The sequence below is a fragment of the Dermochelys coriacea genome, chromosome 24, assembly GCF_009764565.3.
Source record: "Dermochelys coriacea isolate rDerCor1 chromosome 24, rDerCor1.pri.v4, whole genome shotgun sequence".
Lineage (NCBI taxonomy): Eukaryota > Metazoa > Chordata > Testudines > Dermochelyidae > Dermochelys > Dermochelys coriacea.
The window spans coordinates 6,235,600-6,259,567 of record NC_050091.1 but is presented as its reverse complement, the minus strand read 5'-3'; the positions used below and the strand labels follow the sequence as shown (position 1 = coordinate 6,259,567).

The 23,968-nt window shown below is 46.4% G+C and overlaps 1 protein-coding gene across 1 annotated transcript in view; it reads right to left on the bottom strand.

Annotated features, from left to right (window-relative positions):
* Positions 1–1,332: 1,332 nt before the first annotated feature.
* The window catches only part of PLEKHO1 (pleckstrin homology domain containing O1), a 34,622-nt gene continuing 11,986 nt past the window's right edge, over positions 1,333–23,968 (bottom strand). The window contains exons 3-6 of the mRNA XM_038383080.2: positions 18,825–18,965; positions 17,726–17,830; positions 14,971–15,072; positions 1,333–14,500 (exon numbers count right to left, since the gene is read on the bottom strand). Coding sequence (XP_038239008.1) covers positions 13,748–14,500; positions 14,971–15,072; positions 17,726–17,830; positions 18,825–18,965 — 1,101 coding nt within the window. The 3' untranslated portion in view covers positions 1,333–13,747. The remainder of the gene's footprint in view (positions 14,501–14,970; positions 15,073–17,725; positions 17,831–18,824; positions 18,966–23,968) is intronic.

The following is a 23,968-nucleotide window of genomic DNA, read 5'->3' as shown; positions in this document are numbered from 1 at the left end:
GGTGCCACAGGTACTCCTTTTCTTTTTGCGAATACAGACTAACACGGCTGCTACTCTGAAACCTGTCATTAAAAGGCAAGTGATATCAAAGCAGATTCACAGCAGGCTTAAGAAGGAGGCTCAGATATAGCCAGCTCCCTCTCTTTTAAGGGTACTGCTTAAAATCAATCTGCCCCCCTGCCAGTGAAAAGAACTCTCTTCTGGTCTCTCTCAGAGGTCTTTTGGGAATCAGTAAATTATGGGTTCACAGACAATGGACCTGGAACCCTTTAAGAGCACAGGGCATGCTGCAGTACTCAGCAAACAGCTTGTTAGATGAGAACCAGTCTCCATGTTTATTATTACCAACTGATTAGCAGGCGCTGGGGAACGCACCATGTGCGCTTCTGAATAAAGCCGTATTGCCAAGCCGTTCTTCTCCTCACTGTGCTCAGTAATTGGATGTCTTTCCATTTGCAGGGTACAACTACAAGGATAGTTAAGCACTGGAATACATTACCGAGGGAGGTTGTGGAATCCCCATCATTGGAGGTTTTTAAGAACAGGTGGGACAAACACCTGCCAGGGATGGTCTAGGTTTACTTGGTCCTCCCTCAGCGCGAGATGGTGAAGCGGGTGGACTAGAGGATTTCTCAAGGTCCCTTCCAGCCCGGCATTTCTATGGTTCTATGACTGTAGAAATCAAGTTTGTTTCACCTGCTTTATGTTATTGGCATGCAAACATGCCTCAAAAGGAGCTGCTGGAGGGGCACCCAAACACCAACGTCTCATTGGAGACATTCTGGGTTGCAAAGGGCTGCACCTGATTTTTTTGGTCTGACACCACAAATTAACACCCACCGCCTCATTACTTGTATCGGCACAGACTAGAAATGGCTTATTGCTTGTGTTCACCACCAGTAGAGATCTGCAGCGCGTCACAGCTTCTGACTTTAGGCTGAGAAGAGGGTTACTACAGGGCTCCATTTGGCCTGATTTTTTGGAAAGCTGGATTCTGAAGGGTTAACCTCCATGATATGGGGTGTTTGGCTGTTCAGTGGTAGATTCCAAATCATTGCCCATGTCTCCCTTTGTAAGCAGTACTGTGCATTCTTCTTTGTTATAATGCCCTCTGTGTAATTACCTGTTCCCAAACACAGTGCTATAACTGAGAAATGATCCTGGGAAAGAATTCGATCCATCCATATGGAAAGATGCTCCAGATGCTCAAAGTATTATACCTGGAAAGAAGTATCTGTACTAGTGAAGCAAAACCCATAAAAAACACACACTTACTTCTTGGTTTTTTTGTTTTTAAATTCTCATTTTAATTTTATTTTTTTTGTCACAGTCTTAAAATCAATCAAAATAAACAGAGCTGCAACAGACTGGAGCAATGCCCCAGAGTCTGTACACATGGGAGGTTTATTTTACATAAAAATCAGTGCAGATTGTTTTCCGAAAGGAACACAAAAAAAGCGGAGAGGAAGAGGGAGAACTTTAAACACAAAATACAGATGGGCAGGGTGGGGGGAAGAAAAGAATTGACCAATAAAGCAACAATATAATCCTGTTAGAGAGACACAACTTGGGTGAGGTACCCTCTGTTATCAAACCTACTTCTGTTGGTGAAAGAGACAAACTTTTGAGCTTCAGACCTGAAGAAGAGCTGTGTGTAAGCTCAAAAGCTTGTCTCTCTCACCAAAACAAGTTGGTTTGATAACGGAGAGCACCTCTCCCAACTTGTCTCTCTCATACCCTGGGACCAACACAGCTACAGCAACCCTGCAGATAGAATCGTGTCACATTTGTAAAGAGTTCATTGAGTGGCTGTAGCAAAAGGTTTTAGCATCTTCAAAGCTCCTGGATACAATGCACTCTTAAGATGGGACTTTCCAAGACAATTAAAGGAGTAAGTGATGGAATTTTCCTCAGTGCCTAAGGCCCAGACCCTTTATGGTATTTAGGAGCCTAACTTCCATTGAAATCAATGAGAGTTAGGTACCTTTTGAGGATCTGGGCCTCAATGACTTGACTTTCAATAGGATTTGTGCTCCTAAATCTCTTAGACAGTTTGAAAAATCCCTCCATTTCCCATTAGCCTCCTTTGAAAATCCCACCATTCTCTCTGAGCCAGGACTTGCTATTTGAGTTGGGGGCAGAACCACGAGGTTCTTTAGGCACAAGGTATCATAATCGTGAGGGACTGATTTCCATTCACCGTCTCAGTTCTCACGCATGTGAGTCTAGGGCAGCAGATGAGCACGGAGGGAGATGGGAAATACATCGGGGAAGGAAGTCAGCAGAATTTTAATTACAATAGCAGGAATAAAGATGAGATGGGGAAAGTGGTATCTGATTCCTTCAAGTATTGGATATACAAAAATACACTTGTCTGTTAACAGTCGAGTGAAAAATGAAAAAAGCTTCTTTATAAAACAGAACACTCTAAAAATGGAAGTTATTCCCAGGAAAGGGAGATCGGGTGGTACTTTTATTAGAGATGGGTCTGCACAAAATCCCAATATCCAAGTTTTTGTGCACTGTGAAGAAGTTCCAATGGGATCTAAGTGTTGTAGCTGGTTTCTGCTTCTTTAATGCGCTGAGCCTAAGTCCTGGAACCAAAACCCAGTTATATCCCTCCAAACTTAGTTCAGATCAAAATTTTCTCCGTGTGGCATATGATGAGTAGGACTGGAGACAGAGGGTCCAATTCCAGGAAGGACGCTATTTGGTGGTTCAAACAGGTGGCCAGACTACGACTGGACAAACACTGGCCTTTATGCATGTAGCATTGGATCAATAAAGATCTTACCTACAATTCTGCCTGCCTAATGCATCCCTCACAGCTAATGAAACACTATGTGCCTCAGGTCTGTCTCAAACCTCAGTTTAGGTGGCAGTACTAGGGGAATGTTTGCAGGCAGGGGTCTGTGTCCGTTCACATGGGTCCCCCCCCCCCCAACACACACACTCAGAATGCTAATAGTTTTCTATTTCTGGATGCAACACTCTTAAAACAATCTGGTGCCAGATTCCCCAGCTGATATAAAGTGGCATGGCTGCATGGAAGTCAGCAGGTCACCAGATGAGAATCCAGCCCATTGCTTTTAGAGCAGCTGCTACATTGTAACTAAAAGAATCAGTCTCTTTATATACCAGGTGAAACCGGATCATGAGTTTGCAACCCATAAGAGGGGCTGCCCAAAATTTGCAGTGTCCAGGGCTGTGATGGCAATTCGTCATGATCACAATCTGCCTCTGCTTTTGTAACAAATAAATAAAACTCATATGGCCCTGAACACCATCCACATGTGACGGATGAACAGAAATGGCTCATTGGAGGAGTTCAGCAGCAGTAAGAACCACTGGCCAGTCAGCATTTGTACTGGCTTTTCTGTGATACGGCGGGAGCAGCTGCAGGTTCCATTTGAGGAGCCTGGTTCAGTAAAATACTTAAGCAGGTCCTTAAGCACATCCCTGTCCAGCAAAGCACCTGAGAGCAAATTGCTGAATGGGGTGGACTGCTGAAATGGGACCAAACTTAGCCCTTGGGCCATGCCCAAATAGATCTGCATGCAGGTGTCTCGACTGCTTGGAATATACTCTTAGCCGAGCCTTGGCTTTGCCCACTGTACTCATTCTCCCCCTGCTTCTCTAACCATGACAGTGGTGACGGAAATGGTCTATGACACCTTCGCTCTCTCTTCCCTTCTCTAACCAGCTTGGGAGAGATCCATGTGCCTCCTGCCCAGAGATTATCCCACTTCCCCTCTGGCACTGGCGCTTATTTTTAGTCTCGTTTCGTTGCTTTTAAAGAGTCCTATTGCTGTCTCCAAAAGCTCTTCTCTCTTCACCCCCCTGCAGTTCCCCCACCCCATTTGTGTCATAATCATCCTCGTCCCTGTGTTCTGTTCCTCCAGCAGCCTTTTGTTTCACTGTGGTTTCCTGTAGTTCAGCTACAACAATCTCCCAGTCGTCTGGAGAGCCAGTCAGTGTTTATTGGGAGGGGAAATGGGACCATCACTTATTTCCCAGCTTGCAAATTGAAATTCAATGTCAGTTTAGCAGGGGAGGAGGGGCATGTGGGCGGAAAGCTAAACTAATCACTTAGGGGTTTAGCGCCTGCCTGGACCGGCAGTGTCCAACCTACTATTGAGAGAGTTAAACAAAAATAAATAATCATTCACCAACGTTGCTAGGAATAGGAGCCTGCAAGAATTAGGGGGGTCCAGTCTGATGGCAGAGGAAGGAGAAAAGTTGGCATCTTGTTTACTGCCTGTGTGGTATTTGTGTTTGTTCATTCCCACTAGACAGAGACATTTGGAGATGCCAAAATAGGGATGTATCTGGGTGTAAACTCCACTGGGTTTAAGAGGGATTTTTTTGGAGGGACGTGAGTGTTTAGGAGTGTGAGTATATGGGGGGAGAGAGGGTGAGAAATATTTCCCTGAAAAAGGAATACAGGGAGCGATTCTCTGAAATGAAAGGATAAACAGCACAGAGTAGGAGATTCAGGAAAACTGTTTGGAACCATTCCTAGAGAACTGGTTTAAGGACAGGCAGTTGTCTAAGGGCCCACATGCACGGCTGTATGAGGACATCCCAGATTCTGGGTTTTGTTATGAGCCCTGAACTTGAGTCAGGTTTGTTGAAGTTAAGACATTCTGAGCAAGCCCAGGGCTGGGTTTCAGGCGAGATCGGGGCAGAGTATCAAGCCAGCCTGGGGGACAAGTTTCAGACAAGCCCAGGTCTGACTTATTGCTAAACTCAGTGAAACCCACTAGATTCAAAACCACAATAGAGCCTCGTTTACACTAGTCTTTTAAAAATCTCCCACTGTTGCTCTCGCATTGGTGGTGCCAGCACTAGTGTACACATGACTCATATGGCCCCTGATGTTTTCACTTCCATGCCAGCTAGACTTCTACTGAGCAGGGGTGGTATAAACCCTCAGTTTCCCCTCTCATCCCTTGTCTGTTCACACCACGGGTTCTTTGGAGCAGGAACTATCTGTGTCTGAGCAGCACCAGGCATAATCTGGGTTGGGGCCTCTAGGCCCTCCCATCCTATACATCAGGAATCCGTAGACCTGCACAGCAGTTCTCAACACTCTTTACCAAAGAGAGTCAGGTTTACAGTGCTCTTTATGCACAGGGTGGGGAAGGGGAATGGTGGCGCAGCAGTGACATGACTAGCCCAAGGTCACGCAGCACCAGAGCCAGGAACAAAACTAAGGTTGCAGACTCCTAGTCCAGCCCGCTAGCTACTAAGCCAATTCCCTTAGATAGTAGCAACAAGATGCATGCAACAGTCCCAGCTTTTAAGTCCGCCTTGCCCACTTAATGCCTTCCCCCGTGACCCAACAAACTCGCTGGTGGAATGGAGGCTAGCGGGTAAGATTTTGAAGTGAGCTGCAACAGAACAGAGTTTGAGTGTCCCATAACACTCTTCCCAGCAGCGCTGCACAGGAAAGCACCGTGGGCTGGTGATTTTCATTGCTGAGGAGCGCTGTGGTCTCTGTTGGTTTGTTTTTTTAACCTTTGAGCAGAGAATGAGTCTAGCTGGGGAGCGGGTGGTTTGGTGACCAGTAGCTGCCACACTGCAAAGGGGAACTGTGAGATACAGTAGTTCTGCAGAGAGTGAGGGGAGATGTAAACAGAGGAACAGCCAGATGGCCTATTCCTTGTCATGACAAATTCAGATAGAACCACATTCCATTGGAATAGGAGGTTCCCGCAAAATGGGATCGATTTTGCTGGAATTTTGTTTTGGGGGAGAAAAAACAGGGTGGGAAAGAGTTCTGACAATATCAAAACATCCTGATTTGACATGTTTGGAATGAAAAATTTCAATATTTCAGTCTGAAACAACTTTTTGTTTATATATAATATAATGCAACTCCGTCAGTGCCGGACCCAAGCCAGGATCAAAAAGGAGGAGGGTCAGTTGATGGGGCGGCTTCCCATCACCGTAAAAAAACCCCCAAGTTCTAGCTACAGAAACTACTCACATAAACCACATAAACCAAAAATCACAGCCTGAGAAGAATGGAAAGCATTATGACAGTGGATGATCAAATCCATAAGGAAGTCACCTACTCGATGATCCAAATTCTGACAGCCAAAAAGAATAAATCCATAGCTACCTGGAATGTACGAGCTCTGAATAGTGCAGGAAAAGTAGCACAGGTAATCAAATAAATGGATAGATATAGAATTGACAATCTAGGACTTTGTGAAGTTAGATGAAAAGATGAAGGTATGATAACATCTAGAGAAAAAACAATGTTATATTCAGGTGGAACTGAACATGAGGGAAGTGTAGAAATCATCAGGAATAGCGCTGCAAAGAAAACACATATGAATAGGCAGCCAATATCAGATAAGCTACTGGCAGCTCGATTCCACTCTCGGCACATTAAGTGCACCAGAGTCCAGGCATATGCTCCAACAAACGATGCAGATGAAGAAGACAAAGAGCGATTCTATGCAGAATTGAACAATGTAAAGAAAGAAATACCAAACCACGATCTTGTCCTGGTTACAGGAGATTTTAATGCCCAGATCAGAAGTGAAAGAAGAGGTTGGGAAACAGTCATCGGTCCACATACAACTGGAACAATGACAGACAGTGGCACAAGACTTCTTGAATTTTGTGCCGAAAACAATCTTAGCATCTGCAATTCTTTCTTCCAACATAAAAACATACACAAAAAGACATGGATTTCACCAGATGGCAGAATTCTTCTGTCGACCCTGCTGCGTCTACACTGGGGGTGAGGTTGACCTAAGTGCAGTGCTCAGGGCGTGAAATTTTTCAGGGGCTGCATTTACCCCAGTTCCAAACCAATCCTCCAGATGCCTTGTCTTCCTGCAGAGTCAACCAAAGGGCCCCTGCTGTCGCTGCACTGCTGTGCTCGTGGGAGCCATAGGCATCTGCTATGTTTTGGTGGCGCTCCTGTCAAGCGCTCTCCTTCTTGGGCTATGCCATTTCAGCCAGCTCAGGCTTGACACGAAGGGCTCTATGCAAAATGGATCTCGTTTTTTAAATCAAACTTGATAAAAACATTGATTACCCATTTCTTTTTAACCCTTTGACTATACCTATCCATCTTGCTATTTTCAGGGAGAACCCACCCACAGTGCTGAATGCCCCAGGTACATACAGCTGGAACACGACTGCTGAGCTCCTGAATGTACCATTCAAGGTGTCCTCCACCTGCCACGCCCAGGAGGCAGAGCTGGGGGAACTAGCAATGCCTGCCATATATAGCGATGATTTCATTGCAGTGTGACTGGGTTTTTGGCAGGTGCAATGAGAATCAAGGAGCCAGCAGCAAAAGATTTTAGTAAGAGGCATGCAAAAAAAAAAAAGTGATTGGCTTCTGGGCATATTCTCCCCTTGATTTGATCTTAGTGGGTGGGGAGCAAGGATATAAAAGACCCCTTCACGTAGCATTTTCCATGCTGCTTTATTCATGACCCCTTTTTTTCGGTCTAAATGAAAATTTGCTGGCAATTAGAGCTATGAATATGTGGCTGCCTGGTGCCAGGGGCAATTCCGGACCCATTTCTTTAACTAAGTTAATTAATTAAATAAAGCCACAGAGGAATTTTAAAGCTGAGCCTGCTGCTCTGTCTTTTTAGCTCAGGCTAAACATGAGCTGGTCTCAGCTGGCTGAGCGCAGAGCCAGCAAATGGGTGGACTGCACTGAGTGAAAAACTAGCTTTGAAGCCCCAAAGCTTGATTTTTCCCAATCATCCTGCACCCCATTTAGACCAGTGCAAAGTGGGAGTAAACACTGGTGTTCTGATTCTGTCGCATTATAGCCCACTTGGCACAGCGGTGAATCACACATGGTGCAGCCAATGGAGAATCGGGGAACCACGGCCATGGTGTTATTCACTGTACGTTTTGGGTCAAAGGAGTCACAAAACGCCATTTGAGCAGGGGAGCTTAAGCCTTATTTCCTCACCCCGCTATTTCATAGGCTCCTTGAGTTGAAGGCCAGAAGGGACCATCAGATCGATCATCTAGTTTGACCTCCAGTATATCACATTTCACTCAGTTACCCTTGTGCTGTGCCCAAAGATTTTAGTTAGACCAAAACATTTCAGTCTGCAGGAAATGAAACTGCACCACAGGCAGAGAACGAGTGGGACCAAGGTGCCCCCAGTATCCCAAGCTCCTGCAATGGCAGGGAATTGATTAGCTGAGATGTCCGGATGATCACCACAGGTGAACCATACTACAGAGGAAGCTGGGGGAAAAAAACTCTAAGGTCCTCTATTCTCCCAACATACCCCTACTGATTTCAGTGGCAGGTCAGTGAGAACAGGAGAATGATTCCCTTCCCTGGATGATTGCTGGCTTTGTCTTTCAGGAGTTACAATACTTTGGTTGCAAACCCATTCATTACAGCCACGCTCTTTGTAGCCCTTGGTTCCTCAGTTTGCTCACGGCATTGATGCGGCCTGAAGGAATTTGACCTCAAGAGCATGGGATACAGTATAACAGAGCAATGAGCATGCAGGCTTGCTCTGAGGGCCATCAGAGCTGCCACTGGCCACCTTGGTCAGACAGTCCCTTAGCTACACAGTGAAAACAATGGCCATGCAATTGCTTCAGAACCAGAAAACCTAATACCAATACAAACGTTCCACAGTAGTGTGCAGTGCCTTATAAACCAGAGAGCAGCTAGTCAGCGCATCATAATATCTAGCTCTTACAGAGCACTTTTCATCCATAGATCTCCAAGTGGTTTACAGAGAAGGTCAGTATCTTTCTCCCCATTTCACAGCTGGGGAAACTGAGGCAGAAAGTGACTTGCCCAAGCTCACCCAGCAGCAGAGCTGGGAGTAGGATGCCAATCTTCTGAGTCCCAGTCCAATGCTCTATCCACTAGGCCATGCTGCTTCCCAACATGCACAGCTGGATTGAAAAGATCCGACTATGGAGCATCAGTGAAACTGACTCGATTTTTTGTTTCTTGATGCACAGAAGGTTTAAAATCAAAATTGCAATTTGCTGTGAAAGGTCAGATGAATCAACGACAGACAGGATGTGGGGCCGGGTTCTCTGTTTGCCCTGCCCCTTGTTCAGTCATTTGTATCAGTGCATAATGGGTGTAAAATGCACCCTCTTTGCACTGACGCACATGACTGCAGAAAGTGCAAGGGAATGGAGAATCACACCCTTGGTCTCTTTACCCCATCTCCTCCTTACGCAGACCCCGAGTCCTCACGAACATTCCTCCCACACATTATTCCCTTCCCCACCACAATTCCTCATGCCGTTTTTAACTCAGAAAGATGTGCTTGGGAAGGAAGGTAACAGCAGTACTAAACTGATTGGCATGTTTTCTGCACACATGCCACTCTCTCTTGTATTTGGCTTTTCTCTGTAATCCCACAAAAGGGATTAACAAATGGGGAAAATTTGGTGAAATTTAAAATAAAATAAAAGGGATTACAAGTGAATGGAGGGGGAATTGTATCCCATGTTGGGGGCAAGGTCTGTCTCTTTGTTCTGTGTTTGTACAGCACCTAGCGCAATGGGACTTGATCCAAGACCGGGACTCTAAGGCACTACTGTAATAGACCTACTAGCAATAAAAATGTACCACATCTCACACAGTGAGTCCTGATACCTGACTAGAGCTGTGTGGGAATTGGAATTTCTGTTTTGCAGGAAATTCAGTGATCTCTAAATTTGCGTAGTTACAAACTAAGAACAAAACCAAAGAATTTCAAAATTTTCCAGAAACTGACATTTCTGAAAAAGTTTTGGTTTGGGGCCAATTGAAATGTTTTAGAGCTCCATGTAAGCGCAAAAGCTTGTCTCTCTCACTAACAGAAGTTGGTCCAATAAAAGATAGGACCTCACCCACCTTGTCTCTCTTGTTTCAGTGTTGGCGTTTTAAAATGAGTTTACATTTTTATAATATAAATTTCAAAACTAAATACTGACGTGTTCCATTCTGAAAATGTCAAAACAGAATGTTTTGAACTCATCAAAACTCTTGTTTTCCCCCCTCACTTTTTTCCCCCGAAACAAAATTTTATCAAAATCGACATGTTCCCATGGGAAGTTTTGGATTCCAAAGGAAAAACATTCCATTGGAAAATTTCCAGCCCGCTCTACAAATAATGAATGATAATGTGAACTCGCAGTCTTACCAAATTCTCTGGCAACACTGCTGAGTGGAGGAAAGGCCAAAGGAGTGGGACAGGTCTGGCCAGCTTTGGGGCCTCTCTTTGTGCCACAGCATGGGATTGTAAAAGCCAAGCGCTGTCTATGCTCATTGACCAGGGAGGGAGAAGGAGAGATGGAGGTGGGATATAGAAGGGGAATGAGCACCTCAAAAATAACCCCTTTGTTGGGACCCTTAAAATCTTAAAGTTAGCTCTGCTTCAAGTCAGAAGGTGGAATCCTGACTTCACTGATGTCAGTGGGGCCAGAATTTCACCCAGAAGCAGCTGCAGTAGGCATTTTGGAGGTGCCCATGGCGCGGAAGGGTCATGAAAACCTTGGTGATGTTCATGACCCAGGCACAGAAGCAAGGAGTGGGAGATGGCCCACTGTACCTCTTTCCCTCCCATCCCCAACATCCGCTCTGAGGTCATGGGCAGGGGGGACTTTAGGAATTTGATTGGATGGGGAGGATTCCAATTCCTTTGAGTTGCCGCTCATCCCAGTTTTTGATTGGGTGATTTTTGAATCCCTATCTCTTGAGATGCTCCAGGGTAAGATCAATGTCACCGTGGCATGATGAGGAGACCGTGATCTCACAGCATCACATCATGACTCTGTTCTGATGCAGAATCATGATGTCCAGACATAAATGCTGTGGCTAGAGCTGTATGAAACCTGCCTGTTTTGCTTTTCAGGGGCACTAGTGTGATGGTTTCTTTTTTGAACTCACTTCACTGGGTTTGTATCACAGGACTTTTGGGTTGAACCAAACCCACAACTGCCCAATTCAGGCGTCAAAACCATGCAAATCCATCCGGAATGGTTCCCTCCACAAACCATCTGCCCGCCCCCGTTTGCCCAGAAGTCCACTGTAGGTTAGCAGGAAGGTTGGTGAAGCTCAGCAAAACCTGGTCCCAAGCTTAGACCTGTTGCAAAATTTTGCACAGCTCCAACAACTATGTGACCTGTGAGTTTTCGTTGTAGGACAAACCTGCTTCCAAACCAACAGGTAGTCTCCTGCCCAGGTGCTGCAACTCCTTAGCTCCGTAAGTACACAGAGTATGTCTACACTGTAGCCACAGGATGTAACCACCATTCTTGTAGATACACCCAAGCTAGCTTCAAGGTAGCAAAGCTACTGTACAAACCTGCCTGGAACCCTGGGTAATTACTCCCATAGAGTGAAACTTGCACCAAGCCCACCTCCAATGGACAAATCCACCCGTCTTAGGTGATTATTCAAGACACCTACGAAGTCTCTAGGACTGTTTTGTTTTCCCTATAGTCAGATAACCACCCCTGTTAACCAAACAGTTTTTGTCATTATCTTAGCAGGTTGCACAAGACAGATTTTTAAGGAGCAAGTTTCTACATAACTGTGGGATTCTCAGGTGTGTTCAGTAACCCCATATGCGCCTTAGACTTTGGGCATCTTGCTCGAATTGTATAACTCAATCAGTGTTTTTACATACATACATTTTGATATTATTCCAGTGCCTAGAATCTCAACCCCACTCATGACACATGTCCATGCTAATCCAGTGTAATTAGAACCTCTAGATTTTAAAACAGCTTTTCTATTTTGAGTTATTTTTAATGCTTAACATTATATCTGAAAACTATTTGAAGATTTTTTTCTTGTTTCCTTCTGGATCAAAGAGAGATGACATAGAAGGGCACTGTCAGAATGGCTTACATGTCAGGGTTTTTTTTTTTTAAATCTCTCTTTTTTTTTTAAGGGATGAAATTTGATTCCACAGACTGTAAAAATGCACCCATTGAGTGGTCAAAATGTTAAAAAAACAAATCAAGAAAAGGATACTTCTTGTAAATTCTGTAAAAGCCAAATCTCCCCATTTCTATCATGACAGCATGACTGTGTGGCTTTGTGATAAGAACTGAAGTGAGCCAGAGATTTTTCTGATGTTTGAAGGATAGGTTTTGAAAAGAGATATGAATATCTTAAAAGGACATTGTGAGGTGAAATTGGGCCCCAAATTTAAGCTTTGCAAACAACCAACTGTTAAAGAAGCTTAGGCCAATGGAAATATTTCCACCAATGTTATTTAATTCCAACTGGTGAGAGCTTTTAAAAAACACAGATCAACATTTCCTTGCAGCGTTTGCAACCCAAACATCACAGCCTTAGTGGGCAATATGAATGAAACTGACCAGACATAGATGTCAACATAACTAGTCTCATTTCAAATATGTGAGAAGTACAAAATGTAAACAGTGAAAAGGAAATTAGACATTAAAACTCAGTTGTTTTTAATATTCTCAGGGGTTCTTTGCAACATAGGCAAGGAAATTAGATTTCTTTGAAAAAACAACTGATGTTAATTTGCCAGTGTACTTTAAGCCCTGAGAGAAATCTTAGCATATTTTCCTCTTGTCCTGCTGCTTAAGTGCATGAAAGCTGAGCCACCTACTTAGAAAAGTGTTAGACATCAACGAGGCGAGGATATCTGAGCTCTAATTTGGGATCCGTTTGAGTTTCAGTGGGCCTGATACTGACCTCACATCAATGTCATCTAAGAGACAATTGTGTGAGGATCAATCGTGTAAACAGAGTGTGAGTGAGAACAGAATCAGGCCCATTAAACCAACAGCAATTCTCAGCTTTTCTGTTGCCCTCTGTGCCAAACCCTGACTTTCCATTTCACTCCAGCCTAAATGAAGGAAAGAACAATGAAAAACAAATAATGACTGCCCATTGGACTCCAGGCCTTGATCATCTGCACAAGAAGGAAGACATTGTGGTTGCTAAATCTCATTGCACCACGCCAGGGGGTGTCTCCGAAGCATCGGCTGACAGACAGGGTTAGTTTTAACACAGATTGCATACCTGTTGCCTCTGTACAGAGGGCTGTATATGTACCACATGTATTAACAGCTGCCTGCCACAGGAGTTTGCAAAAGAGGGTTTGGGATCAGTGCAGGAACAATGCCAGAGAAGAGCCCTGTTAACTGCAGTCCAGGAAGGAGCTCCCGATGCCTCTCATGACACGTCAGACTGCATTCCAGGCTGGGAATCTCCTTGTTCTGACAACGGAATTCCAACCCCGGCTTGGATGTCACTGGCAAGCATCTTCCAGGCAGTTTTTGGATAACAAGGGACCTCCATGTGCTGACTCTTTTTTAAAGAGGAGGAAAAACATTCGCCATGTTGCCAATGCTCTTGGTCAAAGAGTTGTAATGCAGAACACTGGGTTCAGAGCAGCAAACCCAGGGCTTCTATAGAGGGAGAATATCTACCCTGCTGCTGTGCATATGTCCCCACAAGTATGCCAGGAGCTTTCCAGGTCTTGGTGATCTTCCATCCTGCAAGCATGACATGAGCAGCCCAAGAACGCAGAGAAAGGATACTTTGAAAAAAAGTAGGAATCCAAACTGATTTATTTGAACACCTTTTGTTTCATCTGGGGATGGGGGGAGAGGGGGAGATCTGGGGAGGGGAAGGGGTCAAGCTTGAGGAGAAGTTTTGATGAGAACAGGCACCTTGTACTGTTTCGAACACTGTAAATAATAATAAAAAGAAATCACCACCATCTTACCCTGAAGCGTGCCTTCACATCATGCTCTTCCTGTACTGAGACTGTGAGATCTGTTTGGGTTTAGGGTCCGACGGTTGCAGTTCTAATTGTTTGTACAGGTCCCTCAGCTCTTTAATCTCCTGTAACACCTTCTTGGCTTGGCTCCAGGTGGAGGAGGCCTCACCCAGCAACCTCTCTGTCTCCTGCAAGATGCTTTCAGAGTCCGACTTGGAAGAGGAAGAGGTGGTGGTGGCAGCAGCAGCGAAATCTTTTGTCTTTCGCTTCCCTTCCCCGTAGCCCTTCACCTCCGTCAGCAGTTCCTGAGTTTTTTCCAGTTTCAGTGCAACCAGTTCCTGTATCCGGGCCAGCTGCTCGGGCTCACCCGAGGCAACCTGAGCCTCCAGCCCCTTCCTCAGCAGCGCCCGGTGTGCGGAAGAGTCCTGGCGAGACAAAATCTCCTCCATGGAGGCACATTTGTTCTTTTCCGAGTGCGAGAGCTTTTTGGGGACCTGCGGGGTGTACATGGTCCCTTTGTCGAAGGCGTCATTGCTTTTCCCAGTTTTGTCCCACGAGGTTGCCTCCCGTCTCAGCAGGCTCACTGTCCGGCCTTTCTCCAAGGACTTGACATTCTCCGAATCCGACCGGCGCCGGCCAGCAGCGAGGTGCGCCACGGACTTATCCAGGTCCACCCGAAAGCTCTCTTCACAAGTCCCGTGGTCCTCTGGAGAGGTGTCTTCCTCTTGGATGAGGTCCAGTGTCAGCATGCCATCCGATGTTGAGGTAGATGCCTGCAGAGTGTGGTGAGAAAGGCAGGAGTCATGAGCGGATGGATGCAGAGGCTGCTCTCCCATTACTTTGAGCGTCATAGCAACAACAGCACTAATCAACCTCTCTGTGCATTTCTAATGAGCCCATCAGCAGGGAGAGTTTAGGGGCTGAGGCTCAGGACACCTGGGTCCAGTTCCCAGCTCAGACACAGCCACCTCCTGTGACCTTGGACAAGTCTTTTAATCCACCCCGTGCCTCAGTTTCCCACCTGTAAGGTACTTCTGTACTAGGAACTAGAATGAGACATGCCTTTTCATTTCACACAGGCCAGGAGACAGCATCAGGCCTCACTAATCCGGGTTGCATTTCAACCCAGAGATAAAAGACTCTGTACCTTCTTTCATCCATCTCAAAATAAATAAATGTATAAGGGATTGCTAACGTCGGAGGTGACCTATCTGAACTTGTGCCCAGGGTTTAGCTTACATACCACAGCCATCAAGTGTCCCCGTGTCGGAGGCCGTCTGGAGTGTTGGATTTTCGCTCTGTCGCGGGTCGGATGGGCGAGGTAGCTGTCCTCCTCAACAGTCACCTGCAAGGACACATAAGCGTGACAATAAAGGCCGTCAAGCATCCCAGTGCCTGAGAAATGCAAACCACAAGCCATCACTCCCTGCCTGTGCAACTGGAGCCGGGTCGATAATTCCTGGTGCATAATTTACTTAACCAGTTTTGTCTTTCTGTCTGAGATCTGTCCATGAGCTGATGGCAACATTTTCCAGTGTTGCCACTGTGCAGAAAAATTTGCTCATTTCTTCAGGGAGTAACTCTCAGCCGGCAGATTGTTTGAATTGCAAACTGCAAATCCGACAGTCAAACATACAGTTTGCAAGTCACCCCTGGCAAATATGTCAGCTAATAAAAAACCCAGCTTTGCATTATGCACCAGTGAAACTCAAAAGCTCTAACGTTTGCCAAACACCATTTGAATCATAACTTGCTTTGAACTGGAATCAGTTATTTGGGAGGGGCAAAAGAATTCCACTGGCGGTAACTCATCCGAACCTTCCAGACACTGGCAAAGATTCACGTGATGTGCTGTCTATCCTTGAAAGGTGTTTGCAGAGCGCTAAATGGTAGAGCTTTTGGTGGGATCAAAAGCAAGAGAATTATGAGAATCTAACCATCTATCTTAGGTTTTTATACTGCCACCCATCACTGTAGTATCTGACCAGCTTCCGTGTAAAACAATTCATAATAGGGAAGTTCCTAGACTTGAATTACAGGTGAATGTGGGCTGGATTGATCACAGGGCATCACATCTGAGTTCTGGAAGAGTGTAAAACCATCTGCTAGGCTGTTAAACCATTTCATGGCCCTCCTTTGACTTGCAGACTCCATATCTGCCATGGTAAACCATATGCAAGAGCATTGCTTTCCCAGACTGAGAGCTGCTTGCACCAGTTGAGATAAAGGTGCAATTTTATGCTGATGTAGTTAAACAGATGCCACTTTGCGTGTGGACACTCCTATCTATTTAAACCTGATTTGCATCAGTTTTGCTTGTGTTGATAAATGTAGGCCTTGTTTGCATGGGGAAGTTTGACCAATACATCTTTGTTTTTTCCAGCAGAAACTCCCTCGCATCCTCACACAAACAGCCTTGTTTTGGTTCCTCCCGCACTTTAGTTCACAATAATGCAGCCACTTTGGAAGTGACAATATTCTAACAGGAGTGAGATCATATCCCCATGCTGGCCTGTGCCCCTACAGTTTGTCCTCCTGCTGCTATCGTACAGAGCATTGGTGAACAGCTGGATTGGCCTGTCTGGTTACCTGTGTGCATGCCACACCTACAAGCGCAAGCTGAATGGAGACCGCCAGCTTTAAAATGATACAAGTGCATTGTGAGGGGATGAGTCATCCCTGAACTCCACGCAGGGATTAGTCACTCCTGTGTTAGGCTCCAGCCAATCCATAAACTGGGAGCTGATCAGGTGACTCTCAGGGCAGGTATATAAGCCTCACGGGAGAAAGAGCAGCTCAGTATATCCAATGTAGCTTCCTGGCTTGGAATCGTCCTGTGCCTGAGAGAGCTGACAGACTTCATGGGCCTTAACCTGCTCCAGCCCAGCTCCCAGCCCTACTTACTTGTTCTCACCCTGCTCTTGACTCCTGATTCCAGCTCTGACCCCCAGGCCCAACTGCCATTGCTCCAACCTCTAGGCATGACCCATCCTCACCTCGGTCTCTGACATGCATCCACATAGGGCTTTTCACTGGCTCAAAAACCATCTTGAGTTAACCTGGTGCAACTTCTGGGTGCAGGTAAGGCCTTGCTCAGGGCCTCATTCTCATCTTTACCCCTTTGCATCACACTTGCCATGGGGAGGTGGGATAGATGGGGCAGGGGATGCTGCTCTCCGGGTAGTTAAAAATACAAGGCCCAAATTCATCCTTCACTATTAACTAGGCCCTGCGCAGACACTTATCTAGAGACAGTCCTGCCCCAAGGAGCTCACAGTCTAAACAGACAAGACAGACAACAGCGTGGATTCCTGTGCACTTTGGTGAGGGCAAGATGGGCCTCGCATCTCATCTGTTTTCCAGGTGACCCCCTGGGTGCTTTATGGGGCTCTGCCTCAGGAGGCTGTTCTCCCAGGATAGATAGCCCCTGGAGATAACCTAGGAGTTGCCTGAGGCATATGGAAGTCATGCTGCGCGGCATGTAATCACTGCTGGCTTATTACGAGCTAGATGGTCACGGAGCGTCCACCAGAGCCAGCGTTGCAAACGCTGATCCCTCCGTGTACCGATTGCCCTTAGCCAGAGCCCAGTGGCTTTGCACCATTGGTTTTGAGGCTGAGAAAGAGGGACATGCTTGCACTGGCCTGGGAAGTGCCGGGGGCCTTCCCCACGACAGGTTCGTCTTCACAGCCAGCAGCAGCTCACAGCAGCCAGCCTCCCAGCTCGGGCTGACACATTCAGGATCACAGGGCTCGTGCTACTGTGCTAAAAATAGTTGTGCAGAATGTGCTTTTAAGTCGTGGTTCAGGCTCTGAAGCCCACCCCCCACCCCAGGCTTCATAGCCCAAGCCACAACCCCTGCACAGCTATTTTTAGCAGGCTGGGAGACTGGCTGCTGTGCAGTCGTACCTGAGGCAGGAGAGCTGAAGCCGAAAGCTTCACTCAAGCTTAAGGCTGAGACAACAAAGCTGGGGCCAAGCTCCAAGAGAGCTTCTCACCTCATCTAAGATGCGGTTTTTGGCTCGGGTGATGGCGGAGTTGAGGGCGTTGATCCAGGACTCTTTCTCTTCCGGACTGACGGCCAGGAAGATCAGATTTGGTGCCTAGGAGAGAGGGAATTCACGTCAGTGCTGTGCACAGCGCCTGGGCGGCAACGCGTCGGCTCGGTCCCCGGCCACCATGAAGCCGCCAAGAAAAGGGTGTGGGAATATGTACAAAGCCCGGAGTCTCCGCTAATGCAAGCCAGCGCAGCTCCACCCAGAACACAATTTATGGTAGCAGAGAACTAGAAGAAGCATATCCAACCAGTCAATCCATGACTGCCACTAACAGCTGAAATGTTTCCAGTCTTGCTAAATGGTTCAGTTACCGGTGAAGGATCTGGTCCACGTTGGGACCATCCCAAATGCTTTGCCTGTCCCTTCTTTAGACTACATAAGAACATAAGAACAGCCATACTGGGTCAGACCAAAGGTCCATCTAGCCCAGTATCCTGTCTTCCGACAGTGGGCAATTCCAGGTGCTTCAGAGGGAATGAACAGAACAGGTAATCATCAGGTGATCTATCCCCTATCACCCAGTCCCAGCTTCTGGCAAATAGGCTACAGATACCATCCCTGCCCATCCTGGCTAATGGCCATTGATGGACCTATCCTCCATGAACGTATCTAGTTCTTTTTTTAACCCTGTTATATTCTTGGCCTTCACAACATCCCACTCCAAGGATCTGGAGCTAAATGATTGGCTTATTTAATTAGAGATGCCAGAGGCCTGATTCTGCTGCCATTACAAGTCAATGGCAAAAACTCCTAGCCATCACTCATCATTGCAGGACCTACTGCCTCCAACAGATGGAGGTTCATAGGTCTTAAAGCCAGAAGGGACCACTGTGATGATCTAGGCTGACCCTCTGCATGGCACAGGCCAGAGAATTCCTCCCAGGGATTCTTGTGCCCAGCCCAATAATTTGGGCATGGGGGGGACACTAGATCTTGTAGAAAGACAAAGGGGGGGACTGGGCTGTTGACTCATGCTGCCATAGTCAATACAGCCTGATCTCTTGGTGAAGGTGAGCACAAGCTGTGTAGGAAGCTGTACCATGTTTCCAGGCTGTTTGGAGTGTGCTAGCGTGAACTTGCTGTGGTTCTTTTTGCTTCTGCTTTTGGACTTCCTGAGTTCTTCGCATTTCTCATAATCACTCAGGTCACACACTTCCTGGATGTTTTTTTCATCTTTGACCTACGAAGCAAAAAGTAGCAACTGTCAGTGGCGGGCCGCAGCTGAGAAAGGTCTTCCGCTCCAGACTGGCTACTGGTGCGATGGCTTTGATGGAATCACTCAGGGTTTATACATTTATAGCATGTGTGGTGTAACTCTGTGTGTGCATATTATAATTGCTTTCCACTGTTGGAGCTGCACTGCATATCTACAGAGCCCCACACCTGATGCTAGAACATTGTCTGTAGTCCACCCAGTACTGATGTCAGAGTAGTATACTCATTTATTTTTGAGGGTGCTTTCCAGTGACACACTTTGGAGTTAGGTGTCCACCTACCCTTCAAGAGGAAGGATGTGGTTAGCCTAGCAGTTAAGAGACCTGGGGTTCAAATCCACGATTTGCTGCTGGCTTCCTGTGTGACCTTGGGCAAGTCACTTTGTCTGCCTCAATTTCCCCTCTGTATAATAGCACTCTATCTCAGGGAGTTGGGGGTTGTGAGGATCACTATATTACAGATTGTGAGGTGCTGCTCAGGTACTACAGTGATGCGGGGTCATATAACTATCACAGGGACCTGATTCCCATTGAAGGTCAAATTCTATTTAACCATCCTTTGCAACTTTGAAAACCTGCTCCATTGATTTCTAACCTAGTCTGAGATTTTCAAAGTCAATCTGCCTTGTGCTCCTCTATTTAAACCCTTATGAAAATCTCCTCCTTGATTCCTGAGGGATTTCAAGGGGGCAGGGGGGCAGAGTGCCCAACTTCCTTAGGCCCCTGAAAATCACAGCCTAGGGCTAGGCACTGTTACAATTTTTAAAAGCCATACACACAATGAAATTAACCATGTAAATTGCAAAACGTGCTGTAAGGAAGCTGTTAACGGCCCCCCCCCCCCAAGAGCTTAGTGCTCATGGCCAGTGTTTCCTAAAGCGGTTATGGGTACGGGGCTCCTCAGTATTTGGGATCCCAATGTGAGACAGCTTGGGCAGGGCTTCCACAACACCAAAGGAAGTCACCAGCAGAGGTAGCTGCTCAGCTCTGAAAATCAAGCTCCTCGGGAGTCTTAAACGGGGCCTCCAAAATCAGGGCCCCCTTGTGGATCATAAGTCCCAAGAACCCACTGCCCCATCCAAGAGAACCAAACCTTTTGCCCCGTTTTGTGAGATGAATAAGATCCCACTCCTTGGCTTGCGGGGTGGGTTTGCAGAGAGCTCTGTGCCACGCAGTGGGTTACACACACAAAACGGTGGCCATTATCTGCAGACAGACCTGTCAGAAAGAACTACAGTTCTCCCTTGGACTCTCACAACTGATCACATCCCTGCCCTGGCTAACACTCCTCCCTGCCACTTATGCATCAGACCAGACCGCGGGCATAGGCTGGAGGAAGGAATATATATAATTCTGTATTGAAAAACATAGCTTTGGTCTTGTTTTCGCGCCTCGAAAATCAACTCCAAATGGTGCCAAAACACTGCACACGATCTGCTGAGCTAAAATTCAGACACACTCCATCTTCCGTATCATTTTTACACCAGTGTCCCCCTGTTGACCCGCTGAGCCAGACTGATCCTGAGTCACACCAGCATCAGCAAGGGGCGCTCCATCTTTGTGCACGCGCTTGTGTCCCTTTGTGTGTGTGCATGCGTGAGCTGGAGCGTCTGGGCGTGTGTCTCTAGATTAGCAGATGCAATCACATTAGCTCTCAGTGCCTTTCGGAAGATGGCACAACAAAAGTTCTGGAGGATAAAGATTAGTACTTTCTATTTTTAACCTGGCTGTATTATTACAGAAGCAACGACAGCTGATTCAGGAGCCAGTCCCAGGTTTCTAATATGGCAAAGAAGCCACATCCCCTGTTGCTGAGCCTCATCTATCGCGAAGGAAAAAACCATCAAAGCACAAAACTTCAGAGCACAGGGTACAGCAGCCTGGAACCCAGACAATTAATGGTGGGCATGGGCTGCTAGCCCAGCTCATCGGCTGCTTCCACACACAGTGTGTTTATGCAACCCCTTCAGAAGAGAATGCACTGTCAGGGCCTGATTTTCATTTATACTACGGTCCCTCTGTGCAGCATCCACCATACTTATGCACCTATATGACCCCCCATGATCACAGATTCTAATGTATTTATATTCACAGCCCTCTGTGGGGCAGGGCGGTGCTATTATCCTCATGGTGCAGATGGGGAAACTGAGGCACAGAGCGAGGGAGTGGCTTGCCCAATGTCACAGAGAAAGTATGTGCTAGAGTAGGAACTTGATCCATTCAAGGATCACTATGAAAATCATCCTGACTCTTTCCAGGCAAGGATGCAAATGGAGATCGAGCTCCCGCTCCCTCTTAGAGGGGGTTCTCTCCTGGGCAGGGGTGAGACATGTAACCAAGGCAGGTTGGGGAGGATGCTTGGCCTGCTGCTGTATTTGGTCTGTTGAGACCTTAGGTCTCCAATGCTATTGCTCTGGCGTGTTTCATCACACTCAGATCCACTGCCCTCTTTTGCCATCCATGCCCCGTCACTGTAGCCAATGGATTTGCAAAGGTTTCCCTTCTACTGGTAGCTCTTTGGGGCAGGGATGGTCTTTGTACTCTGTGTTTGTACAGCACCAAGCAAAGCAGTGTCCTGGCTAATGGCTGGGGCTCCTAGGCACTACCACAACACAACTAATACATAGTAAGAATAATTTAATCAGACAGAATGTGGCCCAAAATGAAAAGGAGTCTACAGGGGCATTAAGTCAGTATTGGTCAGGCAAGCGACGAGCCAAGCTTACATTATGCTACATTATGTTCATTTTGTTGCCTCACCCTCCTTTCCACCCTATTTGTCCCTTTCTAGCTGCCCATTGTAGTAGGAAGAGGGCCTGACACATAAGCCCCTGTATCAGAGGCCTGGTATGAGGCAGGACCTGCTCACAAGAACAGGGCTGATATTGCAGAAATAAAACATTCCTAAGAAGTGCTAGGCACAGAGTGCTTGCGCAAACATCCCAATATCAAGTGGTACCAGAACATCCCGATATCAAGGATGGTACAAAAACATTCCCCAAGGATAACAGGAACACACTGACCCCTCCTAAAAGATAGATCAGGATGTCAGTATGTAATAGAGATGTTTTAATCAAACCAACATGTACAAGATGATGGGTGATAACTAGCAATGTCAGGGGGCAGTAACTAGCTTTGTCAAAGAGGCAGTACTAACTTGTTTGTATTGGGGCATAAAGATGTATCTCAGAGGAAGTATCTTTGTCTGGAAAGTCCTGCCATTCACTGAGCTGGTCCATTGTTACGGGCATACATGTATCAAGGTCTAGTAGAGTCTGCGGGACACTAATAAACCTGGCTGGGTGCCTTCGTCCCTTAACGGATCTTGTGGTCATTGGGTGGTTCGCTTGAGGTCTGCCGTGCCAGCTATCTGTGCAGAGCTGGGTCATCACACAGAGGGAACACACACACGCAGCCAAATATCTATCAAAGTCTAACCACACCCATCACAGGTCTGATATCTGGGCTGTAAATGCTCTGTCACCTCGTGCAAGTCACTTCACCTTTCTGTATGTCAGTTTCCCCATCTGTCTCCTGGGAAGAATAATACTAGCTCTCCTTTGTAAAGTGCTGTGAGATCTGCAGATGGAAAGTGCTTGATGAGATGTTGGGGTTTTTATTATAGTGGGCCTGGTCCTTGATTGGAGTCCGTGGTTCTTAAAGCTAAAACTCAATGCATTGAGATGATGGTGATTTTATCATAATAGGCCACTGGGAATCCCAGCCATAGCCAGGACCTTTGGTAATAGGCAATGTACAAACACAGAACAAAAAGACGGCCCCTGCCACACAGAGCTGAGAATAGAATTCATTGGTACCAAGACGAGAGGCTTTCCCATTTCACCTTCTAGCTTCAGAAAAAAGCTTAAGTAGCTAAGGAGTTTCTTTTCCTTTGCCAAGCAGATCCAGTTATGTGGACAGTGAGGTAATTAGTGTAGACAAGACGGTGGTGAAATGACCCAGTGAAGAGCGATGTTATCCTTATGTCAGGTTCGCCATTAATCCAAGTTTGCAGTACCCTGTAGGTTTTGATCCTCAGTTGTCTGATATGCGAATGCACTATGCATCTATAGGGCCCTATCAAATTCACAATCGTGAAAAATGTGTCATGAACCATGAAATCTAGTCTTTTGTGTACTTTTACCCTATACTATACAGATTTCACAGGGGAGACCAGCATTTCTCAAATTGGGGGTCCTGACCAAAAAATGGTTGTGTGTGTGTGGGGGGGAAACAAGGTTATTGTACTGGGGTCGCAGTATTATCACCTTTACTTCTGTGCTGCCTTAAGAGCTGGGAAGCCAGAGAGTGGCGGCTGCTGGCTGGGCGCCCAGCTCTGAAGGCAGCACCCCACCAGCAGCAGAGCAGAAGTACGGGTGGCAAAACTGTCCCATGCTACGCTTACTTCTGCGCTGCATCAGGACCCCTGCAGTTAGAACACTGTGACATTTCAGAGTTAAATATCTGAAATAATGAAATTTACGATTTTAAAAATCCTATGACCGTGAAACTGACCAAAATGGACTGTGAATTTGGTTGGGCCCTATGCATTTAGCTACCTGCCTACCTGCTAGCAGAGGATAACCAGAAAAAAATTACATGAATAATAATAGTCCATAGCTCTCATCTGGCACTTTCCATTAGTAGATCTCAAAGTGCCTTACCAAGGAGATTGATATAAAAGATCTGCTCTAGGAATTATTTTGGGGGAAGTTCTATGGCGTGTGATATACATGAGATCAGACTAGATTATCAAAATGGCCTTGGAATCTGTGATAGGGAAACCAAGGCAAAGAGAGGGGCAGTGACTTGCCCATAGTCACCCAGCAGCAGAGCCAGGAATAGAACCCAGGAGCCCCGAGTCCCAGTTTAGTGCCCTGTCCCATAGGGCACACTGCCTCCCTAAATGAGTTAAGTTACCCTGTACACATAGCGAGACTTCAGTATATCTTTAGAACAGAAGACTAAG